The sequence below is a fragment of the Sturnus vulgaris genome, chromosome Z (assembly GCF_052056855.1).
Source record: "Sturnus vulgaris isolate bStuVul1 chromosome Z, bStuVul1.hap1, whole genome shotgun sequence".
NCBI lineage: Eukaryota > Metazoa > Chordata > Aves > Passeriformes > Sturnidae > Sturnus > Sturnus vulgaris.
Window position 1 is genome coordinate 69,491,462 of NC_142283.1, and position 26,302 is coordinate 69,517,763.

Below are 26,302 nucleotides of genomic sequence, written 5' to 3' on the forward strand. Positions count from 1 at the left end.
CAAGAAGTAAATTTTAAAATTAAGTCAACACAAGAATAGTTTTTCTTTTTTAGATCTACTAAGCAAAGAATGGACAAATTAAAAACTCTAGATTTTCAGTGATCTTACCTTAAACTCTTTGAATGACAGCACTTTGCTCTTGTTAGGACTAGGTATTGCAGGACAGCAGCACTCTTTCACCCTGGAAATAAAGAGACCAAAACAAATGACATTTTTGCTCTCTTATCAAAGCACGCTCTACCAGCAGAAGCCACCCACAGATCTGTCAAGGCACAGCAGCAGATGACCAGTGTCTCAGAAAAAGCCAACTACTTAAAACATCCACACAGTCAGACAGCCAAAGGAAGAAATGAATGAGGCCTTGCAGTGGGCTGGAAGCAACAAGCTGCAGCAGTGGTTTGTGAATTAGATTAGTTATATTCTCTGTCTACAACAGAAATATGCATTACAACTTACCACTTCATCTTCCAGTGACATATAGCTGCTACTACGGTTGGGACTATCACTACCAGGAATACAAAGTACAGGATGTTTGCTGAGGAAGAAAAATACTTTTTAAAAAGGGGGCTTTTATTAACTTCTCACATATTAAAGTCAATATAGCTTTAGTTTCTGGGGCAAAAAATAACATCAAGTTTGTGTGGGATGCCTGCCACTAACTCAGCAGTCTGTGGCCCATGGTTGCAAAGTACCTTGGCTGGACGTTCTGGGAAACCTCTGTAAGCCTTTAGACCTTGATTCCCTTTACCAGAATGGAATTATAACTAGATTGCTTTTTATTTTCTCTCCTATTGGCACCTTAGCTGTAAGACTAATTTACAAAATTTAAGGCCATGATAACCTAACTTAAATATTATTTCAGGTTTTCTCTCAGACCCACAGAGGAGATAGATTCCATTTTGGACTGACTATAGCAAGAAAAACACTACACAACTGTTCAGTCTCCTAGGATTTATGCTGATACAGTATTCCCTTCTAGCTGGAAGACAGCCCTGGGTTATGCTGTTCACAAACAGCTGAGGCTGTAGGTGGGCTGAGCGGAGCACTGGTTAGTGCCTGCTCTCCCTCTGCCTTGTCCAGTGCCTTCCTGCCCTGTGCCAGAGAGTTTGTGTATCACATACCACAGGAGGGAATGGACATGTTACATTCTCCTTGTATCTCTTTAGGGTTAATTAAGCCCTTGTTTTTATTCTCTGCTTGGCTGTACAAAGGTCTGGCTGGCTGATGGGCGCTAGAAATTAGAAGCAGAAGCATGCCTGTGAGGGTGCCATGACACGGTAGTAGTTAGCCTCAAACATGGAGTATCCTTGCATAAGCCAACGCTTCCTTCCCTCTTTCCCATCCCTTCCCCTTCATCTCCAACAAGTCTTTCAAAACCAGGCATCTCTAGTTTGGATCGTAAGTTTCACAACCATGCTGACTGGTATTTTCAAGGGACAAAGTTATGGGCAAGTAATTTCCTCTTCTGCTTTGTGATCAAATCTGCCCCGTTAGCAAACTACTGTGGCCTTGCCAACAACCCTTCTGTATTGGCTTGTGAAGGAGTGAACTTGGCAATAGTTTTAAAGACTGATGAGAGTAAGAATCAACATTAGAAGTTCAAGACTCCATACAGGAATTGCCTGTTTGCACACAAGTCTGTACGTTTTCCTATATTAGAAAACCAGTTAAGTCCAAACACAATTCTTGAATGAGTTCTGACAAACAGACTTGCTGGCATTTAAATGTGCACATACTCAGCTATTACCCAGAAGGGTGTAAGACTTAAAAAAGGATGTGAATTAGGCTCATTCTAAAATATAGAAAAAATCCTGTCGACTTAGAAGTATCAAAATGCCATGTTGGTATGCTTGTATCATTTCTCAGTTGGATTCTTTCTTAAGTGAATGTTGCATTGAATTTTTTGAATTTGAATGTTTTCCCTTAACAAAGGAAGATTGTTATAACATTTTAAATCATCCCATCCTTCTGCTAGAGGACATTATTCACAGCCAGTACTCACAGTTATATGGTGTATCTATGTATCTAAAGTCAGTAATGGGAGTCTCTCCTCCACCTGTAAATGCTTTAACCACTACTTTGTATTTTGTGTTTGGCATCAGGTGTTTCACGGTGTATCTCTTTTCTTCTGGGTTTTCAATTGTGTATTTACACAGCTCTGATTCATCTAAAACAAAATAGATAAGATAGAATCATGGGATCACAGAATTCTCTGGGTTAGATGGGACCCCAAGGATCACGTAGTTCCATCTCCCCTGCCGTGGACAGGGACACCTTCCACTTGACCAGGTTACCCAGCCCCATCCAGCCTGGCCTTGAACACTGACAGACACGGGACATCCACAGCTTCTCTGGGCAACCTGTGCCAGGGCCTCACCACCCTCACAGTAAATCTTCTCCTAATAGCTAATCTAAACTTACAATCTTCCAGTTTAAAACCATTACCACATGTCCTATCAGTGCAGGCCCTGGTAAAAAGTCTCTCTCCATCTTTTTTTAAAAAGCCCCCTGTTAGGTATTGAAAGGTTGCAATAAGTTGCCCCCAAAATATTACAAAACCAGTTAACTGAAATAACAAAACATTTGCAATCCGCCTTGTTTGTAATTTGCTCACTTTCTTCCAGGAAGGATGATGCATCCTGACTCACTGCCACTGGGCTGAACTCACATCCCTTCTAACTGGACTGGCCACAGCAATGTCCTCCTCTGGCAGACACCTAACAACTTGTTGTCAAAGACTGAATCTTGTTTATTTTAATTTCTTCTTCCTTGAGCATTGTGCCAGAATGATTTGAGTTTTGCCTTTTTTTTTTTTACCAGAATCCTGTAGCCCTTAAGCTCATGTCAATTTCTTTGAAGATAATCAAAAGCAAGAAATCTCTGCCTTTTGCTCAGCTCTTTTGCCTCTCTATTGTGCAATTCCCAAACCTCTGGGAGAAATGGGTTATTTCTTCTGTTTTCAGTCACGCCCCTTGTCTGCTAGTAGAAGCAGTGAAGCACAAAATCTTTTATTTAAACTTTTTAAAGTTTAACTGAGATTACTTACAGAATTAGAGTACTTATATGGTTAGTTCAGTTCTGACAAGAACTTCTACATAAGCCTCCCTCAGTTCGAATTATGCTTTTCATCCTGGCAGTAATCTAATCAGCAGAAGAACATAGGCCATGACCCAAGCAGAAGAGGCAAGGAAAAAAAATGTATTCTTTTAACGTGTTGGAAACATCTGAAAATTATAATGGAGCAAAGTCATCTGGAGCAGTTTTGCATGAGGAACAGAAAGGTCTGATATATAGTTGTGGCATTGTGCCACTTCATAGCTCAGTTCTGCTGAAGGAATCTATTGTAGAACACCCACACAAATACTTTCACTAAAAAAGAATTTACTTGGGGAATTTATACAGTGCTCCAATTTTGAAGGAAATAAATTGTATCCCATCTGCTTCTAAAATACCCTAAATCCTAGTAAGACTAACACACTTCTTACAACTTTTATCCAAGTAGACCACAAACAGATGTTTTTCAACATTCATCCAGAACTCACATCACAAGAGGCAGAACTCCTCCTATAGTACCAAAGGAGTGTTTTCTGGAGCTCAAAAGGAGTCATGGACAACAAGATGTGGGCTGTAAATCACTATAAAGCCAGGAATCACTTCTGCCTTCCAGCACCTCAAGCACTGAGAGGAACCAAAAGCAACAGGTGTTGATATCTATCGACAGCTGAATGAGCCAGCCAGACTGCCCAGTGTGAACCTTCTAAGATGCTGCAATACCAGCAAGTCTTCCACTTGTATCAACGACAAAACTTTCTGTAGTAGAGAGCTCAGTTACCTGAAAGAATGTGCTTTTTTGATCCTTTCAAATTGCAGTTCCCTTGTACAGGTGACACATAAACATGGAAGCCTCTTACAAAACCAGGCTCTGACTCATTTGTGAGATAAGAATCCCAGGACAGTGTTACTGAATTGTAAGTCAGGTCAACTTTTCTCACAATAGGGTCAAGACGAGGAGCTGTAAGAAAGGTGAAATTCAAGTTAAACTTGCAATTATTCATGAGTGTTTTCTCTTATCATTTGAAAAATCCACATTCTCATATGGTGCTTATATCTCTCTTGTATTTAAAAGCTGAATAAAGCCAAAGTCCTCCACAAAATCTGTCAGCTTCACAAAGCCTTCATGCATCCACATAACACACAAAGTAATAACTGATAATCATAGTTTTGTTTAGCTCTCCTAATAAACATGGGCTCTACCTGGTCACTGTACTAGCCAGATATCCTTTATGTAGGGCCTGTATGTTCATACAGAATGTTTAAATGCCTCACTGAAGATACAGAAAGAACACAAAAAATCCAGTTTTATCTAGCTGTAGGAGGAGGCAATATTCTATTTGTGACAGATCAATTTAGCAAATGCACAAGCCCCAAATATGTTTCCAACTTACGCAGCTCCCTGAGATAACCAATCTTCTTTTCCAGTAAGGAGGCTCTATTAGCAACAGATCCATAGATGCAGAATTTGTATCTCACCCCCGGAACAAAAGCAACTAGAAAATAGTTGAACAAAAATGGGTTATGGTTTGTCTTTCAGTGTTACCTTTATTTAATTGCTTCCTACAGAGGTCAATAACCTATTAGACACCTTCTCTGAGTGTTACTGTGATATTAAAGTAACTGAAGGTGACAGAGGGTAAGCTAATTCTTGGTGTGCATTATGTGAATTAAACACATTTATTCTGTCTGAAAGAGAGAATTGGGAGACATATATATATTGCCATACAGTGTTCAAGGTGACTGAACAATAAACTCCAAAGGCACCAAATTAAAAGACAATTTCGTTTATATTTCTGGCACAGGCAAAGATTGTGTTTTGGAATATTTGATGCAGACACATATCCAGGTATCAGGATTCCTTGTTATTCTGACACCTCACTGACATCCACTCCCATTCACATTAGCAAGTGCAAACCACTGAAGAATTTGACAATACCTTCCCATATGTTACCACAGTATCCTTTATTATGTGTAGGTTTCAGTACGTTTGTATGAATTGAGGTGATGTTCCTTTATTGCAAATTTATCTGTGTTCAACCAAATTTTGCTCAAACAAGTTTCATTCTAAAGTGAGCTCTCAGCTTCAGAGACTCTAGGAAAGCTAAATTCTTGCAGCTGTGGAAGCATATCACAGCAACTTTCACACAGACAGAAAGGACTTAGGTCTACTGGCCACAACTGGGATTAAAAAAACATGCAACTGATCCTAAGCAAGGACTGGTGCTGAGACACATCATTTCTGGCACACTGACACCACCAAACCTCTCACTACACCGTGGGTTTAAATTACCTGAGTCTAAACTTCTGATCTATGTTACAAATAGGACAGAGCTCCCTTCTGCATCTCTCTTGCTAAATTATTTTAACTCCTTCATTAACCTCACCATGCTCCTTCAAGATGCTGCTATTAGCCAGTCAGAAGAGGTATTGTCTAAAATACTGTGTTGACTTGTCTAATACAGTATACTGCCTTCCAAAGCTTAAGGGTGCTGGTACATTTGTGGTGTCCAATTAATTTGGTAGGAAATACATGATGTCACATGCCTTTGAAGAATTACACCTGCATAGCACAGAATTCAATATTCAACATATTCAAAAAATTATTTGTTTTCTAAATTCAATTAATGCCCATAGCTTGAAGAACTGCTGGAGTCAGAAAGAATATTTGTTTGGCTTTCACCTGAGCTGATCACAGCACTGGAAGTGTTGGGTGCAAATCTCTTCCACTGCAAATCACAAGGCTGCAAACTGGGAAAGTTACACCAATCAATAATGTAACTGTCATATATACTTCTGGGCTCCCAGGAGATAAAAATGCCATCATCTGTACCATTAACCTGTCCTTCCTTAAGCTCTTCAGTGCCTAGGAATGAACAAAACAGAATCTCTTATTATTGTCCTGCATGACACTTCAGACTCATAAATAAAGATCAATACAGTTCCTATACTAACCAGTTGAAAACAACAATAAAAGAGTTGCATTCCTTTTCTAAATGACATATGGAGTCTTTCACATGCTGAAAGCTGACAGCTGAGAAACCATCCAGCAATTGTTACTACATATTCAGCAAAAAAATATCAGCTGCAGAAACCTAGAGGCAGACAGTCACAAGAAACTAATCAAGGTGGCACTGGCTGCACCATCAAGGCACCTACTGCAGGTCTGAGGCCCTAGTTTTAGGCAAAATATATTTTGCTCTGTGGAGACACTCTGCGCTTAAGTTTAATAAACATACAGCTGCCACCCTGTAGGAGAAAATACAGTTGCGATTTCCAGACAGCAGTGGTGTGAGTGAAGAGGTAAGGTTAATTTGTTGCCCTTGATGATAAATTATGAAAATTCACTCAAAATAGGTAGAAATAAAACTACAATTATGTAATTATAACTGAAAATACTCCTACTGTTATTTGTAGCTCTAGAGATGATCAATACTGAAGGAAGTGAAAAATTAGCATTGTTCTTTGCCATGATACTGATTCTGTAGGAATGGTTATCAATGAAAATCCTTGTGCTATTGTAGACTGAAGAAAAGGAGATGCTTTCAGGCTTGGAGCCATCTTCTATTTTTTTCCAGGTTACTTCATATGAAATAATTTTTCCATTTGCTTGAAAACTTGGTGTTTGCTGAGAAAAAAGTTATAGAGGAAGAGAACAATAACTTATTAAATTTTGCTCAAAAAATATGAGAGGATAATTTAGAATTTTAAATAACTAACAGGATGTGTTATTTTTGTAAGAATATATACACTTGTTTCCATACATTCATACATATACTGGTTGAAATGGAAATGAAGAAATCTTGGTAATGGGATCTGCCTTGTACTAATACTTAGAAAAATAGAATTGTATGTCTGAAATTCCAGGACAGCATACCATCATAGCTATATGTGTTCTGCAATATTTTATATACAATCTGTTTGAGATTTGTAAAAAACATTTTCATATTGAATTGCTATCAGCTGCAGAAAAATCATGGGATAAATTTCCATCTGCTTGATGAAGGACTTTGTTTCTGTTTCTGTAGAGATATCTCACCTTCCAGAACAAGGTCACAGTTCGTCCCCCCAGAGCTGGTGTGATTTCTCTCCATATGTCCAGTTTCCCTGATGGAGCTGCAATAAATATAGCAAAAGAAGAAAATGAGAATTCTCTGGGTGTGGAAAGAATAGGCAGTTGAATTGCTTCCTCCCATTTGAAGAAATTCCACTCACAACACCTCGTTTTTCCCATCACTCCCAGGTCTTGCCAAAACATTATCATTTAATATAATTTTCCCTTTATTTCTTTTTCTGAATTAGAGTCAGAAAAATTTCCCTAGAAAATCTTTGCTTGCAGTCACCAGAGTCTTGTTTCACCTCTGCACCATTCCTCCAGGCCTCAAAGGGCACTGTTACTCAGTCTGTCCATCTTCCCATCAACTGGATTTCCCGCTGTCTGCACTGGAGGGAATGTCTGAGACTAGAAGGTAGGATGACAATTATTTAAGAAGTAATCTTGAAGTTTGCTTAGCATGTTTCTTCTATGCATACAACAGGCCTCTGCTTTAGCTACACAGTGGAAGAGTAACAACAAACAGCAAGGAGAGGTGGTGAGCACGGAAAACCCCTCAGACTTGGCTTCTCAGTGTGTTGGACGTACTTCCTTCCTTAGTTCTGGCGGTCAGGGGCTGGCTCCACTCACTCCACCTCCAGAAGTGCTTGGCCGCCCCGCAGCGCACCCTGGCTCTGTACTCCGTGTAGGGCTGCAGCCCGCGCACCGTGACGCGCCGGGAGTCCGCCACGGAGCTGTTGTGCTGAAAAACACAAGGACACAACAAGCACAGCTCAGAACAGCGCCTCGGCAAGTTGCTCTTCTCTGAAAAAACAGCTCTTCCTCTAGACCCTGCGAGGGACCAGTTACGCTTCACTTGGGGAAGACAGTCATGGAACAACAGTCAAAAAAAAAAAAAGATAGATCAAAAGAGTGGGAGATTCAAAAAAAGAGCTGGAAGCCACTTCTGTGTAACTGTCTGAGTCACTCAGAACCCTTCACATGAGTACTTTTTACATCCAGGAGGGAATTTATTGAGATCTTTCCTCATAGTCTTGGGCTATTACCTCATATAAAAGCAGCATGCTGTTCCATGTCTATGCAGAGCAATCTACAGCTACCTTTTCTTTCCATTTTTTTTTTCTCCCAGCCTGTACCCCACTCTCTCCTAAGAGATAGAGTGCAAGTAAGAGTATTCTGGCAAGAGTGAAAAATGCCAGCATGCTTTTAAGCCTCTCTTCAAAACTGACTCCTACAATGGCAACTGCAGTGGTCACTTGATCTGACAGCTCTTAAGCTACAATCACGACTGAATGCAGCTTAACTGTTATCTTCACTGTGCATTTTTAATGCGCTAGAGGAAAGCTGCCTTCTAAGAAAAAAGCTACAGAGAAGCGACAGTAAACGGGCAAAGACTCATTCCACCTCATCGTTTGTGGAAGAGATGGAACAAGATAAGGAAACTACTCAAATGGACTGTATAATCAGCCTAGAGCTTGGGAAGAAAACAAATCCAGAAAACAGACACACCAACATGCTCACAAGATTTACAGTGTATTTATAAGATCCTCATTATGTTTTTGTTTAGGAAATTCAGGTTTCATACCAGTTCTACTTTGCCATCAGGTTGGAGCACTTCAGTCTGACAAAAGAGTTCAATTCCATTGTTTTCATAATTCCAATGTAATGTAATTTCTGTGTCTGTGCAATCTTCCCAAACCTGAAAAGGTGCAGTGGGATACACTGCCAACGGAAAATCTGAGTTAGTTTTTATAAAACATAACATATATGCAATAGTATATTAAGATATTTTAGCTGAGTAGTAAAATCAAATAAAAAATATTTTTCTCCTAATCTAGAAGAAACATATATAAATTATAAAACATAATTTCAGAATGTAAATGTAAGTAAATGTTATACAAGGTTTAAAAAAACCTCTTGTGCTGTCTTAGAAATGTTTTAAAACATCGTGGACAAAAGGAAGAGACATTTATTGCAAGCCATTAAAATTCTCTAATTCAGGCCTGGCAGAAGCTCCTGATGTAGCATGGTAACATTTGATGCATTCCTACATCCCAGAATTGGGTCTCTTCAACAGAAATTTTATTCACAACTCTAACACTGACTCCTGGCAGTAGTTACCCTCCAGTAAACAGTGTCAATGCTACTTCTTCCAAAAAATTTCTGAGATCCTTTACTGCTATGTAAGAGTATTCAGCAAGTTAAGGAAATCTCAAACTCCCCCATATTATCAGTATAATCGTGAGGAATGTAATGCAATGTAAGGGAATGGCAATGTAAGCGAGGGGTATGCTTACACCCTTGGCCATTTATCCTAAAACTTCATTAACTACATGATTGAATTACACTACTCCATGAATTACAATTTGAGGACTTTCATATTCAAAAGAGTTTGTTTTTGATATAGAAGGTCCAAACTAACACATGCAGAATCGGAAACAATGCATGTATATTTTCCTTTACTTACTGTTATCCTTTAAGTAAGGAAAATTCTAATGTAAATATTTGCAGGATCAGAGAAAATATGATGGATTTCACAGGAATCACCATGTTAAAGCTTAACTCATCGCACATATTATACATAATTTCATTAACTTGCAACTATCACTAGGACTGGAAAAAGAATTTGAAGTAAAATTTTAATGTACCGATCACATTGAACGTAAACTATTCTAGCCCGACTTCCCATGAAAACTGAGTTTATGATGACATTGTGTTGTCTCCCTACAACCTGTCAGTTTACTACTCCACTTTCTTGATCTGTTTCTTCCACTTCCAAATAATCAGACAATCACATTTTAGAATTCTCATGCCTCTCGGAGACAAATCTAACATAGACATTTAACATAAATTCCTTCACATAAAAAAGCATGGCTAGAAAAGCTGTGAGAAATGCCTCTGAGGAAGGAAGCAGTGCCAGGATGCAGCAGTTACACCAAGAGCCTCCTAGCCCACTGTCCTGTCAGCTTCCGAGCTGCACAAAGCACAAGTTGCCTCCTGCTTTTTCAAACAGGTAAGGCAGCCACAGGACCTGGGGAACACTGAAGAGGACTCAAAGAGAACTGGAAATACTGCTGAAGACTGAAGAAATACCCAGTTGTTTTCAGGCAGGAGTAGGAAGGAACTTATGAAAAGCCAGGCACACTGAGATAAAGGACAAAACTACTAGGGAACAAGGAACCACACCCATTAGATACTCCTCAGAGAACAACCTGGCTTTTGACACCAATGAACTACTCTTCATCCCTTACAGTAGCACAGTGGAGGTTACAGTCCCATAGTAGGGCCAAGAGCAGGTTAGCACCACCACTTCCTTCCCAGCAATAGCTCTTACATGTGTATCACATCTCATATCATATCATATCAATTCCCAAGTAACCTACACAGATATTTTGTTTGAACTCTGCATTTTACATCCTTGCTTTCTCTTCTGTTAACCAGCTTCAGCAAAGCAGCAGATTTTGAAACATTAAGGGGTCATTCCAATAACTAAAGTTGACCTTTGGAGTAAAGCTGTTTTCTACTTTTAATACAACTTCTCAAAGATGAAACTGAAGAGAGAGCAAGTAACTACAGCACAGGGACAGATAAGTAACTAAACTGTGAAGATAAAAATTGAGGTCTTCCATACTTTAAACCATGATACAGAAGTATCAAGCTCAGAAGGAGCAACAAATGGCCCTAAACAAAGACACAGAAAAACCCCTTACTTCTGTGATTTACATCAAAAACATGTGTGGCAGTTTTCTTTCCCAGTGGGTTTTCCACAGTCACTGTGACATTCCAGATCCGCTGGTGGCCTATATCCCAGGAGCATGAGCACTGCTTAGAACAACTGGCTTTGCACAGAGCAATTTTCGGGGATGACCTATCAAAGAAAGGGAGAGGTAGGAGGTGGGGCAAAGAGAGAGAAAGATGTTTTCCATAATATACAATCAACATAGATCTTGGAAGTTTCTGATGTCCAACTAGAATACAGCTAAGGGGCCTTATATAAGAAGCCACCCACTTCTTTCCCTTAGCTTGAAGTATGATGAATACAAATACTCTTAAAATAAGTTTGCTTTGAAATCCAGGTTTGTCTTTTTATGATACAGCTACACTGTTTTATAAATTTCCTTACGGATAGTCTAAACCAGAAATTTATTTGCCAAGACTCAAATAATTCACATGTTTACCATTAAGCTTTTAAATGAAGTTCTAATTTCAACTGCATCCTGAAGTGCATTTTCTAACCTTCCATTTTTAAATCACCATCACAGTATTTTAATAGAAGTGAGTGATGAAGAGACCAGGATGGTATGCACAATGCTGGCCTGTTTTCTGCTGAAATCTTTCAATGTCCTATTTTATGAGTTTCCTTTTCTCTGCAAGCCTTGCTGTAAAGCTCCTCTCCTCATCTAAGGGCCATTTCTGATATGCCACAGCTGTGTAGCTTTGACTCAGACTGCTAAGAAAGAGCTACAAGATTTATTTATTTTTTTAAAGAAGCCAGCTGAAACCACAGAAAATATAGACACAAGGACATTTGAGACAGGATTAATCAGGTAGAGTGCTAAGTTTGAGTCAGTATTAGTGTCAATGGATCATGAGCACACTAATACTCAGCCTACAAGCTGGTCAGATCCTAGTTATCTGTTGTGTGTGCCACCCAATAATTATGTTCTATTTTAAAGTTATCTACATCCTGATTTCAGGATGTCTTCAGACCTACCGAACAATACCTAAACGTATTAACTCAAAAGAATGGTTAAAATAAGCTTTACCAGGCAGAACTTGATCTAAAGGACTGTCAACTTTGTTATAGCTAGTGTGATTCAGAGCAGTTCTGCACTGCTCAAGCTTTCTTAAAAAAGTGATCAGTGAGGTGGGAAAAGGCAAGCAGCTAATTACACAGATTTTCACAGATTCTAAGGGAAAGAAAGAAATAAGGTGACTGGTACAGCACAGATGAGAGTTACTATGACAATGAGACTTACGTTTTAGATAAGGTGTATCGTGGTGAATTCCGTCCATAGAAATAGGTCTCTGCTTCTCTCCAAGTACATGTTACTCTTTTCATGTCTTGAGTATGGCAGGAAAAATCTTTAGGTGTATCAGGTGGTTCTTGTCAGACAAAATAACAAAAAAAAAACCAACACCATGCCAGTCAAGGCAAAACTCATCAACCTTTTTAATACATTAACAAGCTAGAAATAATGGGTAAGTATGAAGTCTGGTTTACTATAGATGTTATTACTGAAATTATACTTATTCAGTGACCACTCTGCAGAGATACTCAGGATAATACCATGAGTCAATAGCAATCAAACACTTCTGTACTCTATTATCTCTTTTTAATACTCATCCATTCATTTATTCATTCTGTATTCTTTTCTATCTTTAAAAATTCCCACTAGCCTTTGAAAACTTCTAGACTGTTTACCACAGGCACACAGACAACTGAAACTCAACTCCTAAAAGGGTGGATATATTTATGAATCAACCACCTGTCATAAGATCAATTAATTTAATGCTATTCTTTCCTGATTTCTCTATATAAATTTACAGATTTCAAGTCTCAAGACAGAGTTCAGCCAGACATTACAAGACCATGGCAACTTACAACAAGCTTTCTTTCCCATCCGTTTTTTCTACAGTTATTCTTGAGTTAATAACAAGAGGAAAATAAAACTGTAACTACGTGTTCACTTACTACCCACAAAGAAAGCTGCTTGATGTAGCTGCCCATCTTCATCATAACAGTAGAAATGAATGTTAGACCCTTTGTCATGTGACAGATTTTCCACGGTGAGAAGTCTGACTTGACTGTTTGTGTGCTTCAAAACATCAACAGTTGGGTATACAGAGAATTCCTTAATGGTTTGACCTTTCCCTCCTATGCAGCAGAGAGTGATATCAGAGCCTTCTGCTAAAAATTTTTCTTTTGGAAAGATTTGTGGCCCACTTCTATTTGAATTGTCCAGGCCTGTAAATTTAAAAAAATAAATAAATTTCAAAATCTGCTCAAGGCAGCAGCCTTCAGCCAGAACACAAAACAAAGCATTTACTCAAGAATTTGCTAACACTATATTATCCATTAATAGACTTTTATTTTGTATTCTTCCTAATACAGAGGTGAATTTCACATGTAATATTACCTTTCTCTTAAACTCATAAACATGTAATATAGTCCACAAACTACCTAAATCTGTTTTACTGCCTTTCACTTAGAGACAATAAAAGTGTTCTGTACAGAATTGCCTTTGCAAAGAAATACCACCTCCAGCTCCTATGCACAGGCTGTTGCTTTTATCCAAAATGCCTGCTCTTGAAGACTTGGAGCAGAGGGCTACAAAAACATCATGGTCTTATGCTCATGCAGAGCTGAGCTAAGAGGAGTCAACACTGACTGACTCACATCAGTGAGATAATCAACTTGAGACTCCCATAGCTTTCTATGTTGGACTGCTTGCTGGACAGAAAGGTTAGTGGAATTTAAGTGACTAACAGTTTTTACACATATGCACAGGTAAAATCTACTCTCAAGGATCTGATCCAAAAACCTGATGATATTTAGAGTTACTATCCTTCAGAGAGCTCTAAATCAGGTCTGTAATGTGGGATCAGTTTGTGACCAAGCCTTAGTATTTTTGAGGCCCATTCACTTGCAACTGAAAAAAATAAAATCTCTAAGATTGAGTAGATTGTGTGACAAAAAGTAGAGCCTTGTATCCTACTGCCCATTATATAACAAGAGGGAAATGAGTGCCACAATCCAAGTATGAACACTTGTGATGCCTCTTCTATACACATGATGTCCCCAATATCTAAAAGCCCTTGCTGCTCTAAGCAAGTATTTCATTATAAAATCACTACAGTCATATTTTCTAAAGTAGTTATATATTTTGCTTAAACAGGATTCTCTGGAAACCAAACTGCTCTAATAAGACATTGTAATCCAAAAAAATACAAATTTTGTGATGTCATTAATTACATTATTGGTTCACTCTGTTTATTCTCATATAACTCACAAGACATTCATTCTAAGTGAAATAAGGAGCTGACTTGCTCCTTTCTCTCTGCTTCTGTAATACCAATTCAAGCTATGAATTCCAGACAAAAGCAACGCATTCATCAGATCATGCAGCCCCTAGCTATGTGCTTCCACTCCTTTCCCTGAGTCTGGACCAGGGATGTATCTAACCAAGATCCCATGTCACTCCATCTACTACATTGTTTTAATGTGTCAGTAAAAAAAAGCTCTAAAATTTTTGGTCTACTAACTTAGGATCGTCTGGAAATTATAGCAATGGCTGAAGCGCTACTATTATTGCTGGCAAAATATAAGGAACTTGTTCGTGCTTAGAGCGATTCTTGATGTGATGCCATCTCTCCCGAACTCTCCATGGTTACATTCACTGATGAATTACAAACTAGCTTTATAATTGAAAAAAAAACCAACAATATTGCAAAGTCTTGTTTTGCTTACCAGGGACAGTCTCCCACAAACTCCAGTTACTCCAGATTTTCGATGCTTCTGCCTTGCTCCTGATTCTCACAGCATGTGACATACATTCCAAAGGTATGTCTGAATCCCATGTCCAATGAAGAGGCTTTCTCAGTTTATCAAGTGTGACATTATGAAACTCCTAGAAACAAAAAGCAGTAAGGGAAAGTATTGAAAACACAGCAACATGAAGATTTGGAAATACAATCAAAAGCAGTGAGAAAACTCAAAGGAAACAAATGCTTTTGAAAATGAATGTCTGAAACTCCACTAGCTACACATGACTTCACACTAAGTAACTAGTCAGCTAATCAACTGCTTACAGATCTGTGCTAAGAGTGGTGGAATGACTGATGTGCTGACATATTTGGGAGTGAGACTCTACTTCTCATGACATGGATTTGCTCCCAGAGACTTTCAGTAGGTTATTTGGGTCTGCTATTACTTAAGCTGCTGCTTACAAATGCATCCTAATGCTCTGGGTTACATATCACCGTGATGGAGACACCATCCCTAGAGTGATTTAAAGGATGTGTAGATTCAGCATTTAGAGATGTGGTTTAGTGTGGACTTGGTAGTGCTGGGTAACAGCTGGACTCAATGATCTTAAAGCATTTTTCCAACCTATGAGATTACATCATTCTACATATTTTAGTTCTTCTTACAGCAGCCATTCCAGATTCCCAGCGTTTACATCTGTGCTGCTCAAATTATTTGTACCAAAGCCCTGACTTACACTGACAGTTAGAGAACTTCTCTCCAGTACTGCTTTCTATTGGCAACACTTGCACTTTCACATTACCATTGTTCTGAGAAAACCTCTGCCATCTGTTCAAAATTTAATTTCTCAGTTATAACCCTGAGGAATGTGGCCACTGCTCTAGAAGTTATATAGGCTGTAGATGCTTTGGTTTGAGCAGACTCAGAGTTTCTTTATTGGTACACATACTCAGAAAAACACAGAAGCAAATATATTCCTGTATGGCAGTGACATCCAAAGTAACTTGTCATCTTTATTACAAATAACAGTACAGACTACATCCCCGGACTTGAAACACTTTTACTTCCTTCCAACAAGCTAATAAGAATTTGTTGAAAGACCCTTCAGAAAACCCAAAACTTAGTTGTTTGTAGCCATATAGCCCCAGTTACGGACTTCAGGATTAGACCTACTCATTGGGCTAAAAATCCTATCCAGCATATAAAGTGGTAAAAATCTGCAGAACTGCATAGAGCTTATTTGCAGTGAAGATGTGGTTCTTCAAACTCAGAGACAAAACACCACCAACTAGGGTGATCAACATAAGCTGTGATTTTTAACAATGCTTATCTTATTTGATTGATCACTGATTTCAGAAAAATAAGCCCTTGTCTGTTTTATGTACTTTCTGACAAATAGCAACACTAAATGAGCTAGTGCAGCTTTTAGTTTTACTAAGTTTTAAATTTTCTTTGGAGACTGTTCCTATACAAAGTCACAAACAGAAAAACACCCAGAACATGCCTAAGCCTATTATTCCTCTTCAGAAAATGTTGCTGGTTTAGAGCCTAAGGAAAACTATCAGGACAGGGACTTTGCCAAGAGACAACACTACATCTTCCATCATTGTAAATGACTAGTACACTTATCTTCTAAGCACGCTTACTGTCCACACAGTAGTAGCTTCATCAGTTCGACGGACTTGTATCTCAAAAGACATTGCCAGCTCAGCATCATGCGCAGATTTGACAACATCCCATTCCACCAGCAGCCGCTGAAGATCCAAATCCTTGGAAATGTTAAGGTACGTTACTGGAAACACAACAGATTCTAGGAGCACAAAAAAGGGCACAAAATTATTACTGTCTAGCTAAGTTACAAAGCAGGTCTGAAAAATTAGTGGTTAGAGGTAAGAGAGGTTGCACACCAGGTGGTTCTAAAGGAAAAAGAACAGAAGTCATCAGGACCTATGCTGATGATGATAAAAGGAAAGATAATTATTCTTCTTAAGGAATCAGCAGGCTAAAATGAAGTTCCTGAATCTACTTAATAGCTCCCCACCATAATATTTGGTATGCTATTGAATTTCATTATGCTCTCAATTTACTAGCTGTTTTATGGGAATACAGATCCATCCCTTCATAATCTTACGAAGAGGAACAACATAATGTACTAAGAGGGACTAAATCCCAAAAAATGCCAAACCCAGCAAGCCTTCATATCCTTAGGGCAGAAACTGGGCTCAGTTTTGATCTCTGACTTAATCCTGACTAAATGAGTTAATGCAAAACCATTATTTGAACAGAATAGGTTCCCCAGAACAGAAAGGGTTTCCCTCCTGTAGCTAGCTAAGACGATAGTCTAGTATTAAGCACATTCCTAGTTGCTCTACACAGAGCTTAGGTCATGGCTGTGGATCCTTCTACTGGAATTAGACATCTAGTTCTAATGGCACTTGCATCCTTTTCTTGGTCTGGATTTAATTCCAGACCATGACATGACAAAGTTTAAAAGTCAGACTTTTGGTGTTGAGATATAAAAGGCCCTGCAAGATTGTTCTGCTGAAAACTACAAATAACACTGTAAGTGGTTCCTCTTTTTAGATGAGACTTTCATGTCCCCTCCCTAAAAATCCAATTGCTGGAAGAAATGAAATATGCACTCACTGATTTGTCACTTCTCTACTTCCTGAAAACTAAGCAAACATAAACCCCCTAAATTTGATCTGGTTGTTAATGAAGCCAGGAAACTGAAATGCCGGAGTATTTCTTTTGCCACAGGTGCTTTCCCAGGTGCTTCTGCTTGTTACAAAAGTACAAGGTCAGAATGTTTATTCTAATAAAATAGAATTTTTTAATAAAATAGAACTCATTCTGTGCATTCCTGCCACGTTACAGCCAGAGTCATCAAGGACACAATGGACGGACCGACCTCAGCAGCCCCCTCTCACAAAACTGCCTGTCTCCCACATACACTTTGCCACTGAGCTACTTGAGACTTTTGCCATGTATCACTAGCAGAAATACAAGCATTCAGATGATTTAGACTGAGAATCTACATTTTGATTCTGGTAGCCACCACGTATCCAAATCATTCTGCACTTTATCCTGCAGTATCTGTATTACCCTAACCTCTGTGCAGCAATCTTCTAACACAGAGACTTTTACATTAGGAGAAGGGAATGAAAGGCTCAAGAGAACGAGCAGTTACAACAATCTCTGGTCAATCAAAGGAAGCAAATAAAACTTTATAAGCATATTGTTAATTATGAGAATACAGAGACTAACTCAATTTTGTTGTTTATATAAGTCCAGACTATAATTAAAGAATAAATGGAGGAAATAACATATTTTACCATTAGTACAAAGTTATTACAAACTGCTGGAAGAAAGGATTCTTTTTTATCAAATCACCCAAAAATTCTGTTGGGATATTTTTAACTGATTCCATTTTCAAGGGTACTAGAAGTCAGAGCAAAATGAAAACCATATGCTTTCCATCTAGGGGAAACTACTGGTATAGGCATCTTCAGATAAGCTTGAAGAAGAAATCTCGTTTCACTGTTCAAACACATGGTCTCAGAACCAGGACTGTGGTATCTCCAAGTGTTTTGGAGAAAGAAATATATGCAACACACCTTCTATAAAGTTTCACTGCAGTCTTAATTTATAATTACCAGGAAATTATTAATATGTAAATTATGTGAAAGCAGAATTGACACTCTTAGTGTCTCTTAGAAGTAAGTGCAAAATGATTCACATGCAGAAATAAAATTTCCTTTTTAGCTATGGTAATGACATGGCCCTTAAAAAGTGTATCTGCTGCTTCAGAGCTGCTGTTGAAGAATGATGGGCATCGATTTTATACTGCCCTAAGGAAGCCCAATATCTATGACAATTACTGTCTGAAACTGAATAAACAAGGTGGAAGGCTTGGGGGTAAATTTCACTGAATTATGACAGAATATCAATTTTATGTTTTACCAGAAAAAATAAACACTATTAGCTTCACTGCCAACAAATGCCTAGGCAAGGAACCAGAACAACCAAAACAACACACTGATTCATAAAATTAACCGTGGAAGTGGAGTATCACTTTATTTTGGGAAGATAGGACAAAACACACTTCATTTTTCCACATTTCACAGACTTTCATCATCAAAACAAGATAAACACTGTTAAAACCCCACTTATGCTGAAGAATTTATTACAATATTGATTGGCTTCACCCAAAGCACCGTGTAGCAAATCTCTTGAGGGATCTCATTTCACATACACAAGCTTATCTAGAACTCTGGGCCTTGCCATTACCGTTTTTTTTCCTGCACTGCTGAAGCAACAGAGGAAGAGAGGAACTGGGAGAAGGAAAGGACCCTGCTAGTCTCTCAATGAAATTTAATGGCACAAAGTAAGAATCCAGGGAAAGGAAATAAATATATCGGAAAGAGAAGCCAGCCAGTTGGCAGAAACCCCTTTATTTTTCAGGGTGCACCATTAAAAGAAACGTCTGCATATCTCCTGAATTTCCCTATCCTCTTTCTGCTCATTTTCTAGCAAATTCTAATTGCAAGTGTCACTATTATCTCCTCTATGATGAGCCTGTATCTCCTCTCTGCATCTGATTCTTTTTGTCCAAACTAAAATATCATCCCTTTTCTCACCATAAAGAATACTTCCACCTGACACACTGAATTAGGTTGATAAAAAACCTGCAAAGGTCTTATTAGTTTCTGGTTTTTCGCCATGTGTAGAAGCATCCCTCCACTATCTCTCTTCAGCTAGACAACATATCACTTTGTACTCCACACTCTTTTGTTTTCCACAGAGTCGGGCATAAGACAGTCTAGATCATCAGTTGGAGCTTATACAAAGTACTAAAAAATAGAAGAAATAATACAGTTAAGGATATATCCAAAATTTTGATGACCACCAGTTACCATGTAGGCATTAAAGAATTTTGCAGCATAATTTTAACATGTGGAAGTATTTGCAGCATTCACAGTTACAATATTCTCTCCCAGCAAAATTAACTGATCAAGGCATCTTAAGACTTGTCTTAACTTGCAAGCTAACTCAAGACTATATGAATAGTTACAATTAACAACAGAGACTAATTTTGTTCCTGAAAAATTGCATGTGAAAACAAGTGACCAAGTTACTGTAATGAAGTAACTGTTTGGACTTGCCTGCATTACAAAGTTTTGCCATTCTAGGAGCACTAGTAATAAGACTCAAAACTGAGACTTGGGTGAGTGGTGTCTGAACACATGAATTTCAAGGTTGAAGAGAGACAAAATGTCTGAAAGAGATACATTACCCCTTCAGTATGATTATATTTTTAAAAACCCAAACATCTCTCTTCCTTCTTCATCAACTTAAAAAAAGCAAATAAAATTTCCATAATGCAGACTAGACCATGGTAAGGTCTGCTTCTTAGTGGTGGTCACAGAACAGTCAATTAAAAATCTCCTGTTTTCTTTTAATGGAGACATACCCAGCTACTGCTGGCAGCAAGTACACAAGTACTTTTTTAGTACTTGTATTTTTTACCATAAAATACACAGCCTTCCGAAAAGTAATAATTATATTCAACTTTCCCCCCTTCAAATATGCATATTTGCTTTTTTGTATTTGTATTGGATAAATATGGAAGGTGTAAAAAATAAAAATCTGTCCTGGAATCTTGTGGCACAATCAGAGAAGAGCCAACAGAAATGCTTATGTTTTCAGAGATGAGATTAAAAAAAGAAAGGAAGGAAGTAAAAAACCATAAAAGTTGTCAAAGAGAAAATAAATTCTTTGAAGGTGACAGTACAGATCATCAGAGAAAGAGAAGATGCAAATAAATAAATACACTTTGGCTTCACATTATTGCATGTTGTTGATTCAACAGGCAATTTCGCATAAAGGGTCACAAAAGGCAGTAATGAAAGTTGATCCATCACCTTACCAAAAAGAATCATTTGATTAAATGTGTGACATGTTGCTTAATCAGAGACTTAAAAATCAGCAAGTTGAAAGCTTCAACTGTAGATTGCTGTAGATTGCTTCCAAATAAAAAAAAATCAAACATTCAGACATTTACCTTGCTGTGAGTATGAAGTGTAGCACGTCCCCAGAGGGAGCAGTACTGCCAGAATCATGAAGTGATTCATCACTTGTCCACCTTTTCCTGCATAAGACTTAACAGCAAAGAAAACATTTTTATTTATTTGTTTCTTTTGGGAGCAATGCAACATGTCAAACAATAGTCCAGATAATATTACTATATTTAAGAATGAATAAATAAAAACCCAATAACACAGACTCCAGGAAGCTCAAGAGAAATTCAGGAAGAATGCACAAAGAAAGATAAGGAATGAAAAATGTAAACCTCTTGTCTTTAGGACTTAGTCACAGCAAAGTAGCACTATAGTCAAAAGTTCAATTGAGTCTAAACAAATAAATTACACAATATCTTTAATGTTTTTTATCCACTTATTTCAAATAAATATTGAAGCAGAAGTTTGTCCTAATATATTTTGGCTTTCTTCCTGCACAAGTAAGAAAATGTCCATCCTAACAAGAGGGAAAGAGTATTCAAGGTGCAAAATGCCTTGTGATTTCTGCTCCATCTGCAGCCTGACTGATGAATCTAGCAGACTCCTCTGTCAGCACCCGGGACTATGTGTGGAGGGCTTTAGTTAGTCTGGAGCTGAAACAGGCATATCAAGCCTCAGCAAGTTCCATTCCCTGTTGGACCGTCTTCTCAAGAACCAAAGAGCTCTATCTCGCATTCCATTTACAGTTTTGACACTTATGCTGTGCCAGGATGAAAACTCTTTGACTTGCACAGCCCAGTTCTGAAGGACTGATTGTACGTTAGATCTCAGAAGACATGAATCACCTGCAAATTTCCCCGTGCAGAAGGGAGGGCTAAACACCACGCTGCAGTATGGTGAAAGCTCTCAGGCACAGAGGGTACAAGGAGTACAAAAAACAGAAACAGGACAATAGATACAGCTATCTTTACTGTAAAACTTTCACATTTTACATTTCTGAAGCCATGCAGAATACTGATCACTACTTCCTTAACAGACGTTGCAACTGCTTAGGAGGAGATAACCAAAATTATTTGTCCCCACTAAAGCTAAGAACAGAACATTTACAGATTTCAGAAGGGTAAGGAATTCGCTACAGAATTTATTTCTAGCAGAAAACTTCTGATGTAATACCTCACAACTGCAGACTCTTAAGTCTAATAAGTTTAATAAGTTTAAATGCAATGGTTTTGAGAAGCTCTGAATTCCTCCAAAGGATAAAAGGAAAGACTCCAATCTTCTTTTTAAAACATGTTTCTAAAGGTCACACTGTAAACACTGTAGAACAGTCCTTGCATGCATTGCAACCCAGGGCTCAATGCCCACAACAAGCACCCTTGCTGCAGTGTGCCCAAACTTCTCTTTGTGAGCTCACATGCTTCACGTGGAGGCCCCCATATTTACCAGGTGAGCGTTGTCTTGCCTAATGTATAAGTTTCTGTAGTCTTTCTTGCCACTAAACAGATATCCTCAGAAGTATTTATATAAAACTAAGATCGCCATGTATGAAGAATCTAAATATTTTTGAGAAGCTAGGCCTAATTCACATGCAACTATTAGACTATTCCAGAAACTGTTTTCTAGGATTTTCCAAGGGTTTTTTAGAAGTTAAAAGGAAAAATAATTTGTTATGTATTATCTGGAATAAACAAGACAATGTATAGAAGAGAGTGGTGTGTAAATGACACAAAAAGAAACTTTTCCAAAGCAGATCATGTTAAAACTTCTGGTAACTCCTTCAGCAGTTTGTTGTTTTTCAAAGTGTATGAAATTATATTAACATACAAAGCCAAATTTTACAAATCTTTTTCCTTGCCCCAGGAAAAATATGAAACTAAATCTGCTTTCGAAGTCAAAGTACTCAACTCTCTGTTCTAAGACAGTTTCACACACGGGTGCTCAGTTAGGTTCAGCAGCTTATCTCCTGACTTAATTATATCAGCATGATGAAAATCTGGCCCTGCAAGACTCCTAATTTTGTAAATATCTTTGAGGCTGAACACACAAAATTTGCCCCATTGGTTATGAATCATTTAAATCCACCATCAAAAGCAGTGGGAAGGTCCTGTGGAATATTGCCATAATAGACTATTTAAGTTACTTGCCATTTGGAAAAAAGAATCCAAGCTTCTTTTATGCTCTTAAGAACCATTCTCAACTATTGTCATGAAACCAGTGTCTGATTTAACTACCTAGCTTCAGTCATTTACACCACCAGCTCGCTAATGGCACAGCGTAGATGACTTTTATTGATGCAAAGCCGTTATGGTACTAAAGGGTAGTGTAATATAATAAATGATTACTGGATAGTGACAATGGAATTCACTATTTGGTATGTTACTAATCCAGTTTAATAGTGCATAATATACAAATTGTGATAATATGTGAAATAGTAGGTAACAAACCGGTTTTCATTTAAAAAGTCCTAGAATTCTCAAACAAAAGAGTATGAAGTAGCTTTAAATAAATGAAACACTAGTTCATGAAAAAAAAATAGGGTCCTTAATACATGAGTAATATTAACAAATTAATCACACATAATAATTACCACCGACGAATGTCAAGCATTTATTCTGTTTTATCAATAATTAAGTACTTTTATAAAATCATAATTTATAAGTCTGTGTCTTGGCTACAGTTTCACAAAATACATTACCAATTTAATTTAAAAAAAAAAAAAAAAAAAAAATTTAAAAAGGCAACAACGGCAAAATGATGATAATAGATTAACAACATCCTTGCCAGAAGGGAAAAATAGGACAACAAAGGGAATGAAGACAGGTAGCTAGGAAAGGGGAGATACTGAGTAGCAAGTTGAAGTCGCTTTGGCACAAAGTGATCTGTCAGAACTACAGAAGTTAGCTGAGTAATAAATCTTTCATTTTTAGTGTACATTTTTCTTCTTATAAAAACTCAAATCCTCTGGGGGAAATAAGGCAGACTTGTTTGGTTTTATTAGCCTGCAGGCTAAAACACTAGTCGTTCTTTTTATTTTTGAATCATAACTTCATAGTCTACCTATAATTATCCTGTTGGAAAAATGTAACTTGGGATGTGACAAAACAGATACAGAAGGATTCAGGACTCCCCTAACTTGAAATTAATCAGACTGATAGATAGTTCAATAAAACAGAATTATTTTGGAGACCTGACAGCAATTGAAATAATACTCAGCAGCAATGGAAATTAAACACCATTTAAGAGGAGTCACTCAAGAAGTGGAGACAGCATAGGAGCAAATTACCTCTGAGACAATGAAATTTCCTTAAGTAGGTGGTCTGTGAATATTTTCAATAACTATTTCCAGGTAGACTATGTCTCCTTCAGAGCTAAAGGCTAGCTTACACAATCCCCAAAGTCCAAGCCAACATTTTGTGATGCCATGGATGAAATTAAAAAGAAATTCGCATTATTTACCTAGTAAAAACACCAAAGATTAACATTTCATCAAATCCCACCTCAAAGTCACTGAAGCACCAAAATTCAGTTGACTGGGAGTTGGAGCTGTACTGTGCACATACTGTTGCAGCACCTGGAACAACTGTGCATGTAAGGAAAGGAAGCCTCTACTATGACCATCTAGTCAAAGCTGACTGCAGAGTTAATCTGTTTTGCAGCAATTCTCCTAAAAGTACATATTTCAAATCATTCTTAATACAGTTCCGTTTTCTCAGTGCCCTTTCCTTTGTTTATTTAAAACAGCTGCCAGGCACAAGCCAAATCCTTAAATGAATCTGAGCATGTATCCAGGCTGAGAAAATAAATGTTTTCAGTTGCAGAATATTTAATCTATTTAATGGAGAGTATTAGATATGATACCAACTCATAAACACCATGGGCTGAACAAGTTCTTCTAAACCAGACATAGAAGAAGATTATCAATGAGGCAAATCAGGTAATAATATGTAACACTGTTCATCCTATGTTGTTATTCCTTCTACTTCGTAAATAAACTGAGGATCAGAATCACTATCCAAGTTTCTACCATACAACACAAGATTGATACCACAAGTGACATTTTAGGGCCAAAATCTAATAAACTCTAGCCACAGCCTACCAAGAGGCACTCTTATAAAGTAAGCAGAGCACAGGTGGGCTAACTAATCCTCCTGATGCAGTTTTTGTCTCCTAAAAAAAGAGATAACTAGGCAAATGTCAAAAGGAGCTGGAAGGCTCTAAGTCAATGATTTGTACAGACTCTACAACACAGTGTGCCTCTGCTCTCCTGATTTTTTCTTTTTTCTCACAAGCAATTTTAAAGGTGGTTTCAATTATACTTAGTACACAAAATACATCTTGTATATAAGACACTGAAAGCTCCTAATAAGCCCTTGTAATTTAATGGTTGAGCAACAAGTTTAAAAGGCTGCATAAGAAAGAAAGAAAGTAATTTCTATAATTAAGGTTTGATACACATGTAATAATTTGACCGCTGAGAGGTAATTTTATCTCCTATGTTTTGATAAACAGGAAGCTCTTTGATGCATGCTGTTACTTTTCTAAAAAGCTCTGCAAAATAGAAAAACATTAACTTCATGGTCCCACAGACAAGCATCCAAACAAAAAAGCAGTTGAAATAGGGGAGAAATGGGATCTAAAACTATAAAGCAATTAATGAATTTGGAAAAACTACTCCTGCCTCATCAGAAATGTGCAATTGTCATAAAGCAATCTTTCAGGCATTATCTACTTGTAACGCTGCTAGGATCTATCTTGTTTGCCCTGCTGGAGTTTGGTCCAAAATTTGGATAAAAAGAGAGGCAAAAAGGTTATGCCAGAAAAATATTTGAAAAAAAATAAATCAGGAACTGCACTGGAATTTATGTTTTCTTGTTTACTCAAACGGCCTTGAGACCAAGCAATGGATTTCAGCTGCTTAAAAGAAAGCGGGAGCAACAAGTTTTCTCTCAATGATGCCAGATTTAAAGGTCTGGGCTCACATTTCTGAGCAAGCCAACACCTTCTGGAAGCAGCAGGCACGGGAGACATGGAAACCAAACCCTAATCACCTCTGGCAGGTGCAGCATCCTCATCCCACGAGGCACCCCACTTAGGTAATTTTTGCTCAAGTTAAATCAGCAGCTTTTTACGGTGTAGCTAAGCAGTGGCATCCTGAAAGTAGAGGAGACTAGACGGTCATGAAGCGCCCTAAATTCATCGGTATGCGAAGATGCTGGCGGGTTTACGGAGGACGGAGATGCGGTACGAGGCGCCGCTCCAGCCCTCCCTCACGACCGTGCCGAGGGGTGCCTGCAAAACAGGGGAGAACGGGCGGGCAAAGGGTGGAGAAGGCATCAGAAGTGCTAAAATTCAAAGTAACAACACAAGGGCCGGAGTGCAGATGTGCGTGCTCGTCAGCGGGGCAGACAGAGCTCCCGTCAAGCGAGGGCGGACGGAGAGGAGCCGGGGCGGGGGGTGGGTCACTGAGGGAGCGGGGCTGCCGTGACAGGAGACACTGCCATCACTCACCTGCAGCCGCCGGGAGCTCCCGCACGGCCGGGCTCCGCCGGGTCCCCTCACGGCCGGGCTCCGCCGGGTCCCCACACGCCGGGACGCGCGGGGCCCCCCCCGGTCAGTGCCGGGAAGCGGCTCGGCCGCCCCTCCCCGGGCAGGGCGGTGCCTCCTCCCACCTCGAGCAGCCGGGTGAGC

At 38.5% G+C, this 26,302-nt stretch overlaps 1 protein-coding gene across 4 annotated transcripts in view; it reads right to left on the bottom strand.

The window, feature by feature from the left end:
- Positions 1–26,265, bottom strand: part of OSMR (oncostatin M receptor) — a 31,330-nt gene extending 5,065 nt beyond the window's left edge. The window contains exons 1-18 of one of the 4 annotated variants that reach the window (XM_014875491.2): positions 26,123–26,264; positions 25,663–25,903; positions 20,659–20,755; positions 16,241–16,404; positions 14,577–14,736; positions 12,801–13,073; positions 12,085–12,211; positions 10,816–10,973; positions 8,691–8,827; positions 7,694–7,847; positions 7,091–7,167; positions 6,457–6,679; positions 5,735–5,917; positions 4,446–4,547; positions 3,833–4,012; positions 2,003–2,167; positions 457–535; positions 109–181 (exon numbers count right to left, since the gene is read on the bottom strand). In XM_014875491.2, coding sequence (XP_014730977.2) covers positions 109–181; positions 457–535; positions 2,003–2,167; positions 3,833–4,012; positions 4,446–4,547; positions 5,735–5,917; positions 6,457–6,679; positions 7,091–7,167; positions 7,694–7,847; positions 8,691–8,827; positions 10,816–10,973; positions 12,085–12,211; positions 12,801–13,073; positions 14,577–14,736; positions 16,241–16,404; positions 20,659–20,755; positions 25,663–25,686 — 2,376 coding nt within the window. In that variant the 5' untranslated portion in view covers positions 25,687–25,903; positions 26,123–26,264. Of the gene's footprint in view, positions 1–108; positions 182–456; positions 536–2,002; positions 2,168–3,832; positions 4,013–4,445; positions 4,548–5,734; positions 5,918–6,456; positions 6,680–7,090; positions 7,168–7,693; positions 7,848–8,690; positions 8,828–10,815; positions 10,974–12,084; positions 12,212–12,800; positions 13,074–14,576; positions 14,737–16,240; positions 16,405–20,658; positions 20,756–25,662; positions 25,904–26,122 lie in introns of all 4 variants that reach the window. The other 3 variants (XM_088156202.1, XM_088156203.1, XM_014875489.2) reach the window with 3 other exon arrangements.
- Between the last annotated feature and the right edge of the window lie 37 nt (positions 26,266–26,302).